At 36.3% G+C, this 16,348-nt stretch overlaps 1 protein-coding gene across 1 annotated transcript; it reads right to left on the reverse strand.

Annotated features, from left to right (window-relative positions):
* Nucleotides 1-13,154: 13,154 nt before the first annotated feature.
* Nucleotides 13,155-15,963, reverse strand: LOC122195668 (uncharacterized). Its single transcript, XM_052766683.1, has 6 exons — nucleotides 15,892-15,963; nucleotides 14,580-14,681; nucleotides 14,402-14,477; nucleotides 13,795-14,120; nucleotides 13,363-13,581; nucleotides 13,155-13,282 (listed from the first exon to the last, which is right to left on the reverse strand). The coding sequence occupies exons 1-5, from the start codon at nucleotides 15,961-15,963 to the stop codon at nucleotides 13,477-13,479; spliced, it is 681 nt and encodes a 226-aa protein (XP_052622643.1). The 3' UTR covers nucleotides 13,155-13,282; nucleotides 13,363-13,476.
* Nucleotides 15,964-16,348: the final 385 nt, after the last annotated feature.

The raw sequence follows: 16,348 nt of genomic DNA on the forward strand, positions 1-16,348 counted from the left end.
CCCTGAGCCCTTGGGGCTCCGCTCCATCCTGTCCTCCTCCTGAACTCCTCAAGGTGGCCGGTACTAGAGCCTGCACCGGTCCTGCAGAAAGCTGCGGACAGGTGACCCTCAAATGTCCAACCTGCCGACAACGATAACAAATCCTCAAATCCTGAATCGGCACTGACTGCCGACAATCCCGCGCATAGTGCCCCTCCTTTCCGCACTTGCGGCATGCACCACCGGACCAACAAACTCCGGTGTGATCCCTCCCACACTTCCCACAGGTGTGGCCGCTCCGATCCCCCACTCTAACATCAACGGTCCTGGACCGTTTCGGCGCCGGCTGCGACTGCATCGGAGCCTGCCTCAGCTCACGCAACTGCAACTCAACCTCTAACTCACACCGCATGGCGGCCTCCTGTAACTCCAACAAGGTCTCGCACCTCTGCGCAGACACGAACTGTCTGATATCCCCCTTGGGCATACTCAGATATCGGGACATCTGAGCCTGCTCCGAAGCGAACTCAGGGCAAAACATTGCCCTCTCAATACACATCCTGGTGATCTCAGTCGCCGACTCTGAGTCCTGCTTCAGCTCAAGGAACTCCCGAGCCAATCTCTCCCTCTCATCCCGCGGAACATAGCGAGTACTGAACATCTCTCTAAACTGATCCCATGAAACCGCAGCCCTCTGCGCATCGAAATATGACCCCGTGGTCAATCTCCACCAATCTTTCGCCCCGAGCCTCAATAGGTTCAGAGCACACCTCACCCTCTGATCAGCAGGGCATAAACTCGTGGAGAAACACCCCTCCACGTCTGATAACCATCCCATGTCTTTCAATATAGCCTTCCTCTCGAGAGAAGATCATACCAAGCCATTGAGGATAGGGAACATGCAATGGCTTCTTGTTCCCAGTAATGCAGTCAACCATTTAATCAAGAAAAGCTTGAGCAAAATCCAAACTTATGTTGTAAACAATAGAGTATAAGATCCTTTTCTCAAAGAGATTCAATTGATCCAAACTCCCAGTCTTCTGTCCAAGACATTTTCCAATCACACTTGTTAAGTAGTTCCATTGTACATTAAAACACAGACGAAGAGTGTTCTTGTATGGCTCACGAGTGAAGTCCTGAAGTTTGAAATTATAACCTAATTTTTCATAAACAAATTTGCAACTTTTTTCAGAAGGAGTTTTAGAGTAACTTTCAAATCAAGGAAGACAAATAGCAGTTCGAAAGGATTCCACATTAATAATAACCCTATATTGACCATCTCCAATGGTTACATTGATGGTTTGATAATCAGTTTTAACAGAGCATGAATTGTAGAACTCACATACTTTTTTATGGTAGAATGGATCCGGGAAGTCCCAAAATGCATATCAAAGAGGAAATCTCTTTACATACGTAACGAAATCTCTAATTCCCGTTTTTACAAACTTCTTTTAGATTTCATCCGAGAACGCCACATTGGTCGATTGAATGATGATAGGAAAGTCCGGGGCATGAGGGCCTTTGGTGACGTTATCCTGGGGGAAAATCGTATAGAGGATTTGACATGGTGAAAGCTTTGAGGAAGATGAGGATTGAGAGTCTTTTTGAGATAAAGAGCCAATTTCTTGAATATCTTGTAAAAGTGAAATAGGATGAAGAATTCCAAATTTATACCTAAAAAGTTTCTTCTTTTTTACGTAATCATGAATGAATATACTTAAAATCTCGTATCCAAAGATAAGGATGGATCTTTCGGTCGTCAACCAAAAAGTTACTATTGAAATTGGCGAGACATGTCATCAGCGGTAATGAACATCAGTGTAAGCGATCAACGAGTGCCTTGAACGTTAAGTTTATGATGTCTCCTGATAGTGTGGGCTTAAACTACCATTCACCAATGTAGTATTGCAAAATCTCATTAGTAAGTGGTTTCATATGCTGACTTAGTAATCACTTTTATTAGAAGAAAATGGAAAAAGTGATGTGATACGTGTGATAAGATGTGGTGTTTTAGCTTAAGCATTGGCATAGATTTCTCAAGCTCTCATCAGCGTATGCTACATTTCGCTAAATCATAAAGCTTTAAAGAATAATATACGGGAAAGAGTGGGTTGGTATGTGTGATAGCCTACGGTACATAGACTAACCATTGACACAAAGTTTCAAACTTTTATCAATGTGTGGTAAAACATAGTGAATCATCAAGTTTTATTAGAAGATAAAGGAAAGAATGGATTGTTTCAATCAAGCTGAGGTGAAATCAATTAGAATCATAAATAGTTTAACTCATCAACAAGAAGTGGTTTAAACTTCCGTATCATAGACTAAGTTGCAGTCTAGAATCAAAGAATCAAAGAATCAATTTGAACAACCCTTTGTCATTTATGGAACAGACAAGTAACTATTATGATTATGACTATGCAATCAGTGTAAGCCATTGGGTTACGCTTAATGTTTCAGCAGAACATGAGACTTGATGCATACGACAAACATGCTTCTAGAGACAGGGTCAAGTAAGGTAGTCAAAGAAAGATAAACATCCAATTTTTTCTATTAATTTTTTGTTTGGACTAGGGAATATCACTAAGAAAGTTTAAACAATGCTAGACAGTCAACATTAGGGGTGACTCAATTTTCTTAGCAGAAGGTCTTACCGATGAGAAACTTAGAGAGATTTAGTCACATACAGCAACATGTTTCTAGGGACGATGATGTGTCAAAAGTTGCATATTAGGCTTAGAATAGTCTCCGTCAGATTCGATAAGAAAATAATATACAAATACAAAAAAAGAGTTAGTCAAACAAGAAAGTATTCTACACAGCGAAATATGTGCATTTTTTCAGAAAGGTGATAAAGACTCGTTCCATCAAATCTTTAGAATTGAATGGTCATAAATGCAGTTCCATTTTCCGAGATACCTGCCACTTGAATTTTGACTATAAAAGTGAGCAACCAAGATCAACCATAACACACAAAAACACAATTCACACTAAACAAAGAGAGTGAATGGCTTTAATCATTGAGATTTGGCAGATTGATTCCTAGCTTCATGTTCACCAAGAACAAAAGAAGAAGATGAAACAGTCTTTATAACGAACGAGTTAGAAGGATCTAATCTTTGTAACCTTTGAGTTATGAGAGTCACCAAGACAATACTTGATGGTTCCGTTCATTGTGATACATGAAGGAAGAGAAGGTAGGATCATTGTCTTGTTGAAGACTCCTTTGGATCTTTGAGGTGATGGAGTTGTAGTGACAACGTCTTCGGAAATTAGGAGCGCCATGGCAGAGATTTCCACTTCATCTCACTACAACCGAAATAGATTGTTAAAGATAGAAGAGATATGTGTCCAGAAGGACAATTGGTGAGATAGTTATCCCTAATATGGTCTCATCAGCGTGAGCATCAATGTCAGTGAGAGGGCAATTGGTACTGAAGAAAAGATGCAAAGTCATCGTCAACTAGCTCTTTAAAGGAGGGTGACGCATTCAAGGAATGACATGCTGATGTTAATTAGCTAAGATCAGTGTTGAGATGGAGAAAGAAGGTCTTGACATATACAGAGGAAATAGAATAACAAACATTGACAATGTTAGTAACAAAATGTGTACGTACAATGTATACTCCTTTGGTAAAGAAAATTTTAATGCACAAAAACAAAAATAAACTAAAAGTGTAGCAACTTATGTTAAGAAATTTAAGAGTAGCAAAGCATGAAGAAAAAAATAAAGTATCAATGTCTAAACCAATAAATTCAAACCATATAAATATCGTTGTCCCTTAGTGCAGAAAGCATGATTTTTGTTCTTAAAATCAAACACATTTTCCTCATGGCGATTGAGAAGAAATTTATAACTAGCTTCACAAACTTGATTGATGGAGATGAGGTTGTCTTTCAGACCCTCAAAATAAAACACATCCTCCAACTTAATTCTCCTACATTCAAAACTCCAACACTTGTAATAGCTCTTCCACTATTGTCACCAAAGATCACCATTGGACCATCATTTTCTACAAAATCTGTTAAGAGGTAAGTGTAACTGATCATGTGTCTAGAACTTCCACTGTCTGGATATCAAGTTTTTCCTAGATTTGGACTTGATCCTTTGATAGTGTGAGAACTATCAACGTCATATATGTCGTCAAGGGAATCATTGATAAGTGTCATAAAACCCTTAACATTTATCCCCTCATCTTCAGATGTCTCCTCTTCTTCCACCCATTCTTCATAATCCTCTTGTTTTTTAATGAAAGATTTTGGTAGAGAGATGTTTTCCGTATTCATATGGTCCACGAGTTTCTTGTACAAAACTTCAAAATTCTCCAAACTTTGAGCTTCTTTCTTCTCCTTGCAATCCCTGGAAAAATGATCAGGACTTCCACAATTAAAGCAATTAACTGAGTTTCTCTCCTCTGAAGTGGATCTCCTTGCTGAACTGTTTCCTTTAAATTGAGCTCTTTAAACCCCATTTAATCTGCTTTCTTCATATCTTTGAGAATAATAGCAACACTGGCAACAAGTTCCTCAGTGAGATCTTCATCACTTTCCTCACCATGATCTGAATTGTGTGATCCACTGATGTGCTTCATTGCTTCCTTTTGAGACACTATAGAAACAAACTTTTCCTTCCTTGATTCCTTCATGATTTATTTACGAAGGGCTTTGGTCTTTTCATAATTTCGAAGATTCTAGAACAAGGAGTTCATATCAATGGTGTCAATCTTTTCACTATTCTTAGGAACATCAGCATGATGTTACCAGCTTTTCCCAAAAAAATCGAGAAACTTTAGAACCAACTGTGAGTGCTTGATGATTCCCAGCCTACGTATATCATTAACCAATCAGTTAAACCTATTGAAAGTTTAGGTAAGTGACTCACCTTGTTGAGAAAAGAAATGATCCTATCTCCGATTAAGGTTGTTGATGGTTGTGGCCTGGACTTCCATGGTGCCTTCATAAGCCACTGCCAGCGTATCCATCATCTCTTTATCTGACTCATAGTTCTGTACTAGATAATATATGTGGTAGGGAATACAGTTTCCAATAGCAGCCCGGGCTTTCACATCAAGACTAAGAAGTCTCTTGTCATCGTCATCATAACTCATCTCTGGCTTTTGCTTTAGGGGCCAACGGGAGCGTTGTTGGCCATGGGTTGGTACATTGGAACAGGGGACCATTTTCAACAATTTTTCTCATCTCATATTCAATGGTTTCAAGAACATCCATAACCTTTGTTTTCGACATAGCAAAATTATGTTCATCAAAGGGAGGAATTATGTTGAGACCAAATGATTTGGGATTCGACATGATTACTTGAGTGTATCACAAACCTGCTTTGATACCAATTGAGGGTGTGTATTGGTTGGATACACTTCAAGTATAAAGTATGAAAGTAAACTAAAAATAAAAAACAAAGAACAGAAAGTAAATAACACAAAGAGTTCTCCAAATTGTTCTTTGGCCAAGAAAGGGTTTTCTCTTCACCAAGAATACAGGTTGTCACAAAGACGATTGACACATAGTTGTACTCTCTACATTAGGTTTTACCCTAATGTTAATTATATTATAATCTATACAACTGTATCCCTTGATTAACAACATTATCTTATCTATACTAAGAACCAATCTTCGTAACAAAGATAATGGATCCGCTATCTATTCTATACTTATCTATATCATTACCTAATATACAAATTGTTACAATAGAATAACTACATTAGCGTTGATGTTGATAGGCTTGATATGCTGGCGATGTCGGTATTGTAGACGCTGATGGTGACAGATGTGTAGATTGTTTGACTCATCATATCATAAGGTATGACCTTACGGAGTGCCATAATTTGGATCATAACTCTTCCAAATATGTTTGTGTGTGACCTTAGGTGTTAAATTGGTATGTTCTAGCACTAAATTGAGTGAAGCATAATGGAAATCAGAGGCAATTAACTAGAATCAAGAGCACAAGGCTGCATTAAAAGGTATACATCCATAATCTTTCAATTATTCGTTGTCAGTTATGAAGATTGATATATGCATGAAGTTGGTATGTGATTGATTGAACTTGCATGTAACAATTTAGAGATGGCAATGAAATATTGAATGGATTTAACATTTTTAACCATGTAATTATTATGGATTGATCTTGGTACATCTGTATATATCAAGAAATTATATAAGAATGTATGAAACATGAAATAAGTAGAATTGGACAGGAATAATGAATGGAATAATTTGATAATTGGTAACTAATGATCTGTGTTACCATCAATGTGAAGGAATATGCCATTTAAGATACAATGGCATCATGTATTAATATGGATGGTTAGCTAATGAAAATCAAGCTAGTAAATAGTGCTAGAATTACACAGGTAGAAACTTAATTGTCAAGTTGGATGGAATGAAATGTTATGATTAATAATGTGGTAAAATTAATGAATAAAAGTATGTTATATATATGAAACATAGATTGGAAACTAATCATCCAATCTTGGATTGAAACATGTGATGGAATTGTGTTAGGTTGTTATTGAAATAATGATCTAGTTGGTAAAACCAATTGGTTTGTTTAATTTGAAAAGAGCTACATATTGCTAGTCATTGTAATATTAGGTTGAAAGTGATACCGGATAAGATTGGAACATAGCAGTTGGTTGGAAAAACAAGTAATGACTTGTTACATGTACATACATGTATATGTGATATTCGAATTGTCTATAAGAACAAGTAGGAACTTGATATATTATGGGTTATATGATGATTGATTACTAATCTTTAATGGATCAATCCTATAGATATTGTGTATGGTCAAAATTGGAATTTGATAATGCAAAACCTTCATGTTGACTCTTATTAGCGCCAATGTCTCACTAGTGCAATGGCATGAAGCTGAGTCTACAATGTAGTGTTAGTCTGTAAACTATTTAGATGTAATATCTTGTATATATAGATAGATATGTAGTTAGGTAATACATAAGATATCTTAGGTATATCGAATATACTCTATTGTTTACCTAGTTTAGGTGATACCCTAATTGTTGCGATTCACATCGTAATTACTTTTCTATATGTACTATGGTTTGTATCATTAGTTGATCATCGAACCCTAGAGAGATTTGTTCTTGTTCTCTTTGTGAGAACCTTTACTTAGTGAAAAACCTTTGTGATATCTCTCTGTGTTCTCTCAGTTTTTTTCATTTGTTAATCCACTAAGATCATGGGTTCCTACAACTTGTATTAGAGCAATTCATCTTGTTCGATTAATAATGTCTTCTTCTTCTTCCTTATCAAATCATTCAAAAATTACTTCTATTCATACAATACCACAATTTGATGAAAAGAATTTCACAATGTGGAAGTCAAAAGCAATGATGGTTCTTGAAACCATGGATTACTCTATGTTGAACATCTTCAATGATGGTCCTCATGTTCCTATGTATCAGACTATGAATGAGAATATTAAAGATGGTGATATGATCGAAGAACTTGTCCATGAATTTGATGATGAAGATAAATGTCTTGTAGCTCTTGATTTGAACGCTCGTGCTGCTATAGGGAACGGTCTACTGGTGATTGTTGAGGCCAACAAAATAAATAACCCTAACTCTTTTACACTAAAACAGTTTATATTGGTAAAGGGGTCGAATCCACAGAGATTGGTTCAATTTAATAACTCTATGAAAAATCTCTTTGCAAAAGTACTTGTAAAATGACAATAAAAGCAAAAAATAGGGGGTTTTGGTCTTCTTAAATACTTGAGCTAAAACTAGGTTTAAACTAAGATTTAAATGGACAATTCAACAAAAATAAAAGTTTGATGTAAATCAATAAGAGAAAGATGGTTGACTTAAGGTTTCCTCACTTTGACTTTTGGTGAACATATTATTAGAATCCAATGGTTCATTACTTGTTTTAAATCCTTAATTTGACTATGGTAATCCAAGAATATTGAGATTACCTAGACTTTTCTTAGTTGTTAAAATGATTAGAGAAGCTCATAACAATTTCCTTAGTTAAAGTCACAATTTTCATTAACATGTAATTAGTGACAATCAACTAGCATTAAGAACCAAAAAGTCACCAAAACTAAGAGGAGTCAAATCCTTTCACTACCATGTTGGAGAAAATGTTTTTATGATTGTGTGAAGCAAAACTAACACAAAAATCATTTGTTGCTTGCTAATTTGAGGATCCTTTACTTAATCAAGAAATTAGCCAACTAATCACCACAAACACATTTAAACTCACGAATAAAAACATACAAGTAGTGATAATATGTTAAAATACAAAACATTCCTATAAAGATTCAAGAACAATTTCATGGAGTCTTCAACATTCAACAAAAGTTCAAAGCATTCCACAAAAGTCAACCAAGTTTAATTTAGCCTAGCATGGCTAAACTCCAGAAAATGAAGTAGGAAAAGATTATACCAAACATTTAACAAGTTTAGAGATGAAAAGACGATGTTCTTCAAGTGTTCTTGTCCTTCAAAACATTCAAAATCTCCAGAGAAAATGCTCAAAATTTGGATGTGTAGAAGTCTACAAAAGTGACACACCAACCTTCCCCATATAGCTCAAAATAAGAATTTCCGGAAATGCCCCTAAAGGGCCTTGTGCGACCCGTGTGCTGAGCTGGTCTTTATTGATTTGGGCTTCCAATGACTTAGCCCACTGGTTCACTATGAGTCCACTAAGCTCGTAGTCTAAAGTTCTTCATGTTTTCTTCAATTTAAGCCCAAGATGTCTTCTCCAAGTGATCTATAGCTCTCGTAGTCACCCGACCATTAACCTCCGCATGCTCAAACATTCTTTCATTTCTTGAAAATTCAAAGTTTATCTCCTCCAAGTCCAATCGCTTTCCATACGTCCCGAACATTCCCGCTCCTCTAGTCTCCTTAAAATCTGCAGTTATGCTCACGAAACTAGAAAGTACCCGAAATAGTCATAAAATAACAAAAAGGAAAATATACATGAAGATTATCTAAGTTATGAATGAAATACACTAAAATAAACTATAAAAAGAAGTAAATAAAATGAAACTATCAAATCATCCCAAGCTTGAACCTTACTTGTCCTTAAGTAAGACAAGACAAAAATGAACTTGGGATTAACTATCCTAAGAAAAATAAAAAGAATGGATAGAACCGTAGAACCTGATCACAGTTAGTCAACATGAACAAAATTAATCTTGCTATTATCTCATGACTTTCTCATCTGATGACAATGGAACCATAAAACACAGCCATGACAACTCCTCTAAGTGAGTAAGGATGGATGGTCAGTCGCAGCCTCAATGGAACATGCATACAATGAAGAACATCTATAGTAGGGAGAAAGCAGACAGACGAGCTTATATGTAGCTCTTCTTTAATTGTATACTCTTATCATGAAAGTTGCATGATCTCATGTCTGCCGACTACTCTCATGTGTGATTGGGCATTTTCATTATATCTAGAAAACCTCGAGTTTGAGAAGGAGCCTACTCTCATCCTAATGGCTCAAGCATGATCAAGTGTGATCCTCTCATTGGCATGGACCGCAGGGCTAAAAACATCCATTTCTATACTATATCCTACAATTGTTAGTATTACATGCATAATTCTTCATGAAAATTACCTGGCCATGATCACATACCCCTTTTAAGCTCCATAAGTTGATCCTAAGTATGAAGTCCCAACTGCATCCTAATGGTCCTGGTTCGATGTGTGGGATGACAACAAGATCCTGGAACAATAATGATACAATAACTATGAACCTATTCCATGACATCCAAGGGGGGAGAATAAACAGACAACAAAAATGCATGAATGCATGAATGCTAATACCCTAAGCTAAATGTTATGCAAAAATAAAAGGTGAAAAAGAAGAAAATTAAATCTTTTTGGAATTTTATAAAATAAAAAAATGCATACAAATTAGCTTAAAACTAAAATCTTATGCAACCTAACTAAAAAATTCATGAAAAGGTAAAAAGAAAGTGAAATTCCCCACCCCAAGCTTAAGAACAAGCATTGTCCTCAATGCTTAAGGTAAGGGCAGAAATGACCTAAATCAGAGGATCAGGTGGCAGGAGATGTTTGAGGTGGTGGTTTCGTGAAATTCCGACTGGTAGAACTCCGAGAATCGTGAGTTTTCCAGCGAGGTGGGTGTTTGGGAGCTTATATTCTTAAGAGAATGGAGTTTGAGGGAAGAACTTGATGAAAACAAGGGTGAAATGAAGGAGAAGGTTGCATTCATAAGTCATATGGTCAACGGAAGTCAACAAGTCAACCCATTTAAGGATTTGGACAAAGATGGTCAAAAATTGTCAAAAATGGCCTAGCTCGGTGCGCGGGTCGTGCAGGTCTCCATGTGGGTCACACAGACCTGGCAGTTAAGTCTTGGGTCAATGTCGCTTCATCACACCTGGCTGCACAACCTACCCATGCAACAGCGCACGGGTCGTGCAACCTACCCATGCAACAGCATGCAGGTTGCGCAACTTACTCGCATAATAGCACGCGGATCGTGGAACCTGCTAATCCTGATTTTCATTTTTGCTTCATTTTTCTTCGTTTCTTCTCATTTTGTTGGATGGGAAGGCCCCAGACATATGGAAACACTTAATTCTTCAAAGATAATTCCAATAGAACCATCAAAACATCTTCAAAACTTCTTTATTCGAATTTAGAGACACGAAAGCACAATGCTTTCGAAAAATACCCTTCTTTAACATCTTTCGCAAGACGCCTCCAAACTTCACTTTAAAGCTTAGGGGCATCCAAATGGATGACATATTGGACATTTGAATCAAAACCTTCATATAAAGGCTTCAATCAATGTCCATTAACCTTGCAAATTTTCCCCATGTCGACATTTTTTAATTTCCACACCTCCATTGGGACTCTTTTCTTATATTTGACTTTCTTTTTATTGGAGAACCATACCGGAATTAGACCTTTTATAATAGCAATCATCCAACCACATTCTTTCTTGTAATTTTTCATTATGGTGAACAACTCTATCCTCTTTGACATGGTGGTTGAGTAGGTGACTGGTTGGACATCTTCTTTCTCGGGATACGTATCCTTTGAAGGATCGAACAAATTTATTATTTCTGGCTCTTGTGGTTGTTCTACCACTGGTTTTAGTTTCTCAATGGGAGTGGGAGGCTTAACCTCTCTTTCGTTAACCCCCAAAACTTCCCCTATAGTTCCATTGGCAACTTTCTCAATTTTTTCTTTTTCTTTGACAGCCTCTTCCACTTCTACTTCTTCTTGCTCTTCTTCATATAACACTGTTGGGCCATCAAAACTTTTCTCATATATCAAGGAATAGAACATGATACAATGAGATCTCTTCAGAGGGCACTTTGTCTTGAGCTTCCATTATACTCATTGATTGAGCAACTTGTGTTATTTGTTGCTCTAAGATTTTGAGGCTAGCTTGGGTTGTTTCCTAGAAAATTTGGGTACAAGTGGCAATGCTTTTCACAATGACCTCTAAGGACATGATTCACATTTCAGTTTGATAAAGAGGATAAGGACAGGGTTCTTGGAACTGTGGAGTTGAATGGTATTGGTTATTTCCCCAAGTTTGGTATGGGTTTTGTTATTGGTTATTTCCCCAAGCATGGTTGTTGTCCCACCATTGATCATGTTGAGGCTGATCATAACTCCATTGGTTTGACCAATACACTACAAGAAAAAAGGCCTTTTACGACGCTCATTGCGCGTCGTAAAAGGCTCAGACGACGCACAAATGCGTGTCAAGGAAGGCCCTGTCATAAAGAGAGACGACGCGCATTTACGACGCTCATTTACGACGCGCGTTTACGACACGCAATGCGTATCAAGGAAGGCCCTGTCATAAAGGAAGATGACACGCATTCGCGTGTCGTAACCTTACGACGCGCGTGTTAATGACACGCAATGCGTATCAAGAAAGCCCCTGTCAAGAAAGGCCATGTCATAAATAAAGATGACACACATTTTTGCGTATCGTAAATTTAAATGTTTAAAAAAAATAAATTTATATATTTATTAATTTTTAAATTAAATTTGCATTTAATTTCTCATAATAGAAATAAAATACCATATACAAAAAATACAATCCATTGCATAATATAAAATAAAATTTCATACTCAAAAAATAAAATAAATTACACAAATTGTAATGTCATACAAAGAATCATTCAAATGTTAAACAAAAATAAAACATTGCTAACATGGGTTATACATTCCTATAAAACTAACAAATAATCATACAACTCTTTTTCTTACTGGAAAGGAATGTCAAACATGATTACAAGTCTCCCTTAATCTTGATTACTCACCTGCTTAAGTAGAATGTTGTTGTTGAGAAGGTTACCTAGCAACAGAGAAAAACACAACACCTCTCCCACAATCACAACATCATTTATAGAGAAAGGTTGTCAATTACCTTCATTAAGACTTTCATTCAATCACAAAAATATTAAATAAAAGGGTGAAACAGTAACTTACTTGTGATAAGTTGATCTCCCTTAGAGCAAACACAGCTAAAGCATTGAACACAGAGAAAGGTTGTCAATTGCTGATCTTTTCAATTTTAGTCCCAACTCATTTTACTTGGAACGAAGAGTAAAAACGTTACAAAAACCTCAAATAACGATCAAATTTGCAAGAGAATTTTGTAGGACCCAAATTGAACAAAATCAGCCATACTCGAGGACCAAAAATGTAATTTTTGCAAAAATAAGTGAGAGAAAGCACCTCAATTTCCTTCACTTCAAATTCTTGGGTGTGTGACAAACAAGAGTTACCATAAGTTTCTGAGGCCAAACTTGACCCATTCAATCTGGGGAAAAAAAAATATGCAAATTGCCAAATTACCATATTATCCCTCAAAAAGAAAAATAGGAATGATGCAAGTGCAACACTCTTACAAGTCACTATCGAGATACAATGCAAAATGATTTCCCCCACCAAGCGCTAAATACTCAGTTGAACAAAGAGTAAAATACCGATTCACCCCTAATAAATGCACAATTAACATAATAAATCCCAAATAAATATTAAAATTATAAAAGATTTTTTTATATAGTATCAAGAAAATGCAGTACCTGTGGGGCGATATATAACAGGACGCCCTGGTGTATTTGTAAACACAAATGTATCATTCGATCCTTGTATAGTATTTACTCATCATAGTGAAAAAGGGTAGAAAAGTCTTTTGTCAACATATAGAGAAACGAAGACAAGACATTACCAGTAGACTTAACCCAGGGCAAAGATTGCTTCTTCTATATAAGGTTGAAAGAGATATGCCATGCCTCCATGTACTAACATATAAAAAAGATAATGATATATCAATATTCAAGAATAATGTGAAACTGAAAATATGATGAAGATGAAATTTTACCTGTATAGTAAGACCCATTTCTTTCCTTGACTGAGAACAGGGAGTGCAACATAAAGATCAGAACGTGTATTTTCTGTCATAAGTTGTGAAGGTTCTGACATTTTTGGAAGTTTATCAGAAGGAAAATCTGAGAACAAGAGCCTCAACAAGTGCTCCAGTTCCACCAACAGGGTATTCTAAACTACAACCTGGTTTATACCATTCTGCAAACATATAAATCTGCAAATATGTGGATATATATACAGGCAAAAGATTAGACATTTAGAGAACTATAAAATATGAAGGAATAAAATGGATTCTGTTTGGTTGGAATGGAATGGATGAGGACATGTGGTAATGGAATAGCCCATTCCATTCCTTCCTCAATTCCATCATACCAAAAAGTAAAACTACCTTAAAAGAAACTTTTTAATGTATGATATGATTATGTACCATTTCTGCTGAAAGAACACCATCGGATTTCACTCCAGCAAGTAAGAAAGACAAAAGATCCACCCAATTTCTAATGAAAGGATCTTTGAGTCCCAATGAATCAACTATTTCTGAAAAAGGGCGTAAAAGCTTTGTGGCACCAAGAACACCTTGAGGTCCGATTTTTGCAAATGATTTTAGGAGTGGATATGCATATCTAACTCCAGCAGTAGAAACAACTCCCAAATCACCTCGAATAGATAAAGGTGGCAAAGCCATGGCAGCTGCGTATTGTACTGTGGGGTATTCCTTCTTGATTTTAGATTTCACTTGGATCCATGATCTTCCTGCATATATATACATGACCATAAATTATTATATGACTTTAAAGTTGAAAAATGATATCAACTTTAAAAAGGTTAAATGCAAGAAAACTTGTTTACAGATTATATAGAAAAACTTATTTCTATCATTACTCATGATTTTGTTATTTTTCAAAACAAAATAATAACTTTCAAATCATACATCCAAACACCCCCATTAGCATTAAACCAATTCATAATCGTTTATCTACTAAAATAATTGTAGTCAACATATTTATTCAAACAAGGAACCAAAAAGACCTTACCCTCGATAACAAGCCCATAGTAAAGCATAAAAATCAAGTTGTTCCATGGAGAAGATGTCACTTGTTCAAGCAACACCTACAAATATATAGATCAAATCGCGAATTAGATGTCATATAATTCAGTTGTAAGATTGTAAATTTCCATTGTTATCCTTATTATCAAAGGTTCTTATGATACCTTTTTGGCAACTGTTGTCGTGTCTTTTTTGCCCTTGAACAACTTATCCAACAATAAGTGGTAGAAATGCCCAAATGGTCCAAGATATGCACACCCAAAAAGCTACAAACACTCCCGCATTAATATTCTATACTGATTCTTATATATATATATATATATATATATATATATATATATATATATATATATATATATATATATATTTGACTGGTGCTTTTTCATTTGTTGCAGAGAGAATAAGTTATGTGACTTTCATATCCTGATATTTTATATGTGACACCCCGACCTTACGGATACTGTCATTTATTCTTAGTATTCTTTAATTCATTAGGAATGGTGAAAAGTTTAACAGCAGAACATGGTAACCTGCTATCTGGTAACACCAATGGTTCCTAAGTGCAAATCAAGAAAATAAGAGCAACAAATATCGCAGGTTTCTCTCCCTCCTTGAAATTGAGCACAAGTCTAAAACAAAAGAAATATGATGAAATTGAACACAGGGCCTAAATTCTTTGAGAAATTTTCAGAATTCAATGAAGAACCATACATGTTCAACAGAAAAATCATAAATCCAAACCTATATATTATCAAAAAATCGGACCTGATGAGAAGAGGAAAAAGGAAGAAGCGTACCTGATGAGAAGGGGAAGGAGACTTCAAAAAATTGGAACAGATGAGAAGAGGATCGTCGACGATTGGTTGTTGCGGGAGAAGAAAATTGGCGTTGAAGTAGGAGAAGAAACGATGGAGTCGCTGATTTCTTCCTTTGGTAGGGCAAGGGTATAAATGGAAACCCTTCTCCCTTTCTTCCTCCTTTCTCAGTCAGTCGATTTTTTCCATCTTACCCGATTAGATTAAGCTTTCCGAGTCAGATACACAAATTTAGTTCATCAAACGTCTTTATCTGACCGGGTCATCAAAAAAAGTCGTTGATGTCTGAGATTCGATACCTTGAACCAAGAAATCCCTAAATCTCTATGAGATAGGAGCGCCGACACCTCGATCGATTTTGTTGAGAAGCATCGAGCATAACACTAAATCTTTTGGGAGTCGCAGTCGCATGCCAGGAGAAGTGAATGTGATGTTGTAGTGATCTGTTAGAGAAAGGAGGGACATGGATGGAGGAAAAGGGTGGCCTGGTGGTTCTAGGGTTTTTATACAAATGGTGGTGTTAGTAACCAACGATGGTGATTGACCATGGAGTTTCGAGACCTTGACTTTAATGGAGCTATTGTTCTACTTGATATGGAAATCACTCTAAATTTGTAGTTGTAATACAGCTCTTCTATTGATTGAGAGGCTAAGAAAGTACTTGAGGAACTGAAGATAGAGGGAAGTAGATGAAGGGTTTTTGAACTGAAACCGTAGTTCCAACAATAGTCATGGTTCCAAAAATTGTACCCCTTTGATCAATTTCATGGCCTGGTGACCAAAAAACCTTCGATTTCACTAAGAACTGGAACCCTAGTTCCAACAATAGTCGATTTTTGGTATTTGATTGAGAGAGAGAGAGAGAGAGAAGAACGATTGAAAGAAGGTAGAGGAGAGCTTGGCGGGGTTTTTAATTTTTTCAGAATTTCATTTCCCCCTTTCCCCCACTATTAAAGGATGGAACGCGCGTTCCATTAAAAAATATAAAGCGACATCCTTAGACGACGCGCATTTTATTATAGGTGCCCTCCGTGTTTTTTTTAGACACTAATTTAAGGGCGCGCAATAATGCGTGTCTTCTATCCTAAAATTTTTTGAAGAGATGACATTTTTCTAAT

This window comes from Lactuca sativa, chromosome 8, assembly GCF_002870075.4.
Source record: "Lactuca sativa cultivar Salinas chromosome 8, Lsat_Salinas_v11, whole genome shotgun sequence".
Classification (NCBI taxonomy): Eukaryota; Viridiplantae; Streptophyta; class Magnoliopsida; order Asterales; family Asteraceae; genus Lactuca; species Lactuca sativa.